The sequence below is a fragment of the Ruditapes philippinarum genome, unplaced genomic scaffold (genome assembly GCF_026571515.1).
Source record: "Ruditapes philippinarum isolate M1 unplaced genomic scaffold, ASM2657151v2 ctg11483_1_1_1_1, whole genome shotgun sequence".
Lineage (NCBI taxonomy): Eukaryota > Metazoa > Mollusca > Bivalvia > Venerida > Veneridae > Ruditapes > Ruditapes philippinarum.
Genome location: NW_026863872.1, coordinates 1 through 4068, shown reverse-complemented (window position 1 = coordinate 4068; position 4068 = coordinate 1). Strand labels below are relative to the sequence as shown.

Here is a 4068-nt window from a genome sequence, read left to right as displayed (position 1 = left end):
TTATTTTAATATTTCTGGGCACTAAGTAAGAAAACGATTGACAAATATGCATCAGACTATTTGTCTAAGAAAATAATTGTTATCGGAACATTTTGTTGTCTTTCTATAAACTCAAGTTTAAGTGTAAACGATTATTGACATATATTTTAACACCTAGTAAAGGGGATTTCATATTCATCTACAATGTTTACTATCAATTAAAAAGTTTTTATCCAACAATACTTACTGAGCAAAATGTGACGTCTAGCATCTGCAAAATGCATTTTAATGCTATGTAAATTTGACACATTTTTGTATTCCTAATAAATGTGAGATTTATATTTTCTATGTTTACCTTTAGGTAGTTACATAATAGAGAATGATGTAGTTGTATAATAGATATAAGACTCTTTATCTGTAATAAAAGAACAATATAAGAAATGAGTTAATTTGAAAAAAAATCTTAATGTGTCTCTCGACGAAGTGTTGTTACTGTTATCATTTATAACAAGTGAGCATATATTGCAATTTTTGGTGTTCTTAAATGTAAATGTATCGATCTCAAATTATGAATACTGGATAAAAGCTGTCTTTGAACAGTTTATGATAACTACTTACCGTCTTTGATTAAACCTTTTTTTCCTCGACGTTACACGGAGGTCTCATCTCATAGCCTTCGGTTTGTTTATCTGATTTTGCATGAAACAAAATCATTACACCTTCATTATCAAAAGATGATAAGATTTATTATATCGTTCTTTGTTACATGATATTCCTTATTATGTAAACAATGCTATGTTAAAAACTTCAAATCTTAGATATGATCATCTGAGGTACGTTCAACAAAGTTAGCGCTCGAGCGAGCACCAGCTGCTCCGCGAATTATTTTACTATTGAACGCTTGCAAGCGCCCACTTTAAAATCCAAGATGGCGTCGAATAACACAGACTTAGAAAACGTTATATTACAAGTTGTATTTGATGAGTTAGGAGATAATATGGAAATAAATCAAAGTGACCCTGTTGCCGAGGCTCTTGCTTTACGGACAAGAAAACGAGCTGTATTGCTTGGAACTGCAAGAATTTCAAATTATGTGGAAGAAACTGTGCCGAGATACAGCGATCCATTGTTTCGAGCACATTTCTGTATGACAAGAACGTCATTTCAAGTAAATACAAATACTTTAACTTCTCTATAATGTTGTTAAGATAATTATCGATAAAAATTGAAATGTTGGCAAGCAAATTATATATCAAAAGTGAGATTAAAATAAAAAACAGGACAAGATCGTCAGTTTCTTACCAGAAATATTCAGACTTCGTACCATGGAGACCTCGTACCACGAGACTTATTAAATTTGAATGCATTTATTTTTGATTGTTGAAACACAAAGTGAACGTATAATATCCATGCTAAACTTGCTTTAAAAAAACCTCACTGATTAATACAAAATAAGGGGCTATTTATGGCACGGAAAGCAATGAAATTATGCAGTATCAAAAATTATTAGTCCTAGATATATATTGTAAATGGTGAACATTAACATCGAGACTTTGTCTCAGACACTTGGGGTATGGAGCTAAAAACGCCTTTAAAGTAAAAATAAAATGTTTATTTTTCAATCCCATCACATGTAAATACTTTATATACTTTCAAAGTAACTATTTTTTTATTATTTTATTTTACAGTCCCTTTTGGAGCTGATTGGACCTTTTACTGTGGTGAGGTCATTGAGCCTTGAACGGAGAACATTGGCCTGCCTTTGGTACCTGAGTAACCAAGAAACCTTCCGCAGTGTTGCTGATCGCTTTGGCATGAGTAAAGGCTCTCTACATTATTACTTGGGAAATTTTTGCAATACACTGAGTAGTGCAAACATTCTCCCCAAACTTATATCTTGGCCCGACAAACGACAATATGGAGATATTGCAGATGGGTTTGCCCAGCGACAGGGTTTCCCGGGGGTAATTGGTGCCATTGATGGGACGTACATTCCAATAACAGGACCTACTGAATTTAGGGATTCATATATATGTCGCAAAGGATTTCCTGCATTTCATCTTCAGGGTGTATGTGACAGCTCTCTGAAATTTCTGGATGTGTACTCTGCATACCCTGGATCAGTCCATGACGCAAGAGTTTTTAGGAATAGTACCTTGCATGACTATTTGCAAATGGACTGTCCACAAGCATTCCACCTTTTAGGGGATTCAGCTTATAGCTTGTCATCATTTTTACTAGTGCCATTTCGAGACAACGGCCATCTTACCAGTGAGCAAAAGAAATTTAATTTTGCCCTCAGTTCTACTAGGGTGGATATAGAAAGGTGTTTTGGATTATTAAAAGGAAAGTTTCGCAAATTAAAGTTTTTGGATGTGACGAAAGTTACAATGATTCCCAATATTATTATCAGTTGCTGTGTTCTTCACAACTTCATCTTAATACAGGAATCTTATGTTGAAAAAGATATCCTACATAATGATGATGATGATGCAAGAGCTGGCAATCCAAATTTGGAAGAAACATGTACTACAGGGACAGTTAAGCGGAATGACATTATGAACTTGCTAGCATAAATTGGTTCAGTTAATTTCTTTCTAGCAGAGGTTAATCAGTTTTTTTCAGAGGAGAGCATTCTTGTAACTAATTGAAGTGATGTTATTGTGAACCAAGTCCTGTTCATTTTCATGAACATTATTTCTTATAGAAAGCAAGGAATACAAAATAAGATTGAAGAATTTATTTGACAAATGATATTGAATTAAACTTACAGATATTGTTTAATAAAATATTCATAACAAAATACGAGTTTTTTTATTTCATAACTATACTAAAATGAGTAACATCAAGAGCCACTGCAAGCGGGGCCAATCTGTCCACAAATAACAAATGAGCCGCGTCACGACAAAACCAACATAATGGGTTTGCGACCAGCATGGATCCAGACCAGCCTGCGCATCCGAGCAGTCCGATCAGGATCTATGCTGTTCGCATACAGACCCTATAACAAGTAGACAGACTGATAGCGAACAGCATGGATCCTGATCAGACTGCGCGGATGCGCATGCTGGTCTGGATCCATGCTGGCCGCAAACCCATTATGTTGGTTTTGTCGTGACACAGCTCAAATAAAGTTTGGTTTTTGTCATAACCATTGTTTTGTGCAAGTATCAAAGCCATCAATTAATAAAGTGAAACAAAGTATAGCATTATTAATTCATAACATGACATGACCATGATGGTCAATGTCATACATAAATTATACAAAATGTTTTTTCTAAGCGTTATATTATCAATCAATGCCCTGTATGTCACCACAAGCAACATAAAAATGAAATTAGCCTAGTTTTTAAACATAACTAGTTCTTTCGACTATTGTACTTATATGTGTTTGAACGTTATTAACATGTTGCAAACTTCACTTTTTTTCTTGAAAGAGTTTTACTAAACTCTCCAAGGCAGTGACTCGTCTATTTTCAATCTGCATCCTCTCTTCATGCATCTTCTGTTGATTCTGCTGATACCTCTCAAACCACTGAGGAGGGTCCTCAGAATCCATACTGGAACGACGCCTTTTACGTGGGATCCTTGGTGTAGAAGTCATGGGTACATCCACAGAAGGTTCCTCTTCAGATATTTGAGAAATGTCGGCAGTATCAACAGGAGCAGGTGTAGGTTCTGGACGCATAGATGAAACCACATTTGTTGGCAAAACTGCTGGATCACCAGCAAACATTTCCTCCATCGGTTCAAAATACCGCCATGACTGACGGCTGTTTCCAGTCCGACTGTTTCTTTCTTTGACTGTTTTGTACCTGAAAAATGAAAAGCATGGTTAATAATAAGTTAAACTCAGAATGTATATCACTGAACACATAACTTTAACATAATAGGAAAGAACATCTATGCTATTTTTTACTGCAAATAAAAGGACAGTACAATATGGTCATAATCATAATAGTCATTTAACTGTACCTTCTACTTTAAAAAAAAACCTCTAAAAAAAATTAGTGAATCATGTAATTTATTTAATATATTCTCATAAATGAAATCTTGAGAAATATTGATGAAACGAAATTCGTATATTCG

The 4068-nt window shown here is 34.6% G+C and overlaps 2 protein-coding genes across 2 annotated transcripts; one reads left to right on the top strand and one right to left on the bottom strand.

Moving 5' to 3' along the window:
- The first annotated feature begins 832 nt into the window (after positions 1 to 832).
- Positions 833 to 3005, top strand: LOC132723607 (putative nuclease HARBI1). The gene is made up of 2 exons (XM_060708364.1): positions 833 to 1147; positions 1668 to 3005. The coding sequence occupies exons 1-2, from the start codon at positions 908 to 910 to the stop codon at positions 2553 to 2555; spliced, it is 1128 nt and encodes a 375-aa protein (XP_060564347.1). The 5' UTR covers positions 833 to 907; the 3' UTR covers positions 2556 to 3005.
- Positions 3006 to 3031: 26 nt separating this feature from the next.
- On the bottom strand, positions 3032 to 3794 carry LOC132723606 (uncharacterized; the record flags this gene model as incomplete). The annotated part of the gene is given in 1 exon segment (XM_060708363.1): positions 3032 to 3794. A coding segment is annotated over 1 exon segment (397 nt), but the record flags the coding sequence as incomplete, so codon positions are not given.
- Between the last annotated feature and the right edge of the window lie 274 nt (positions 3795 to 4068).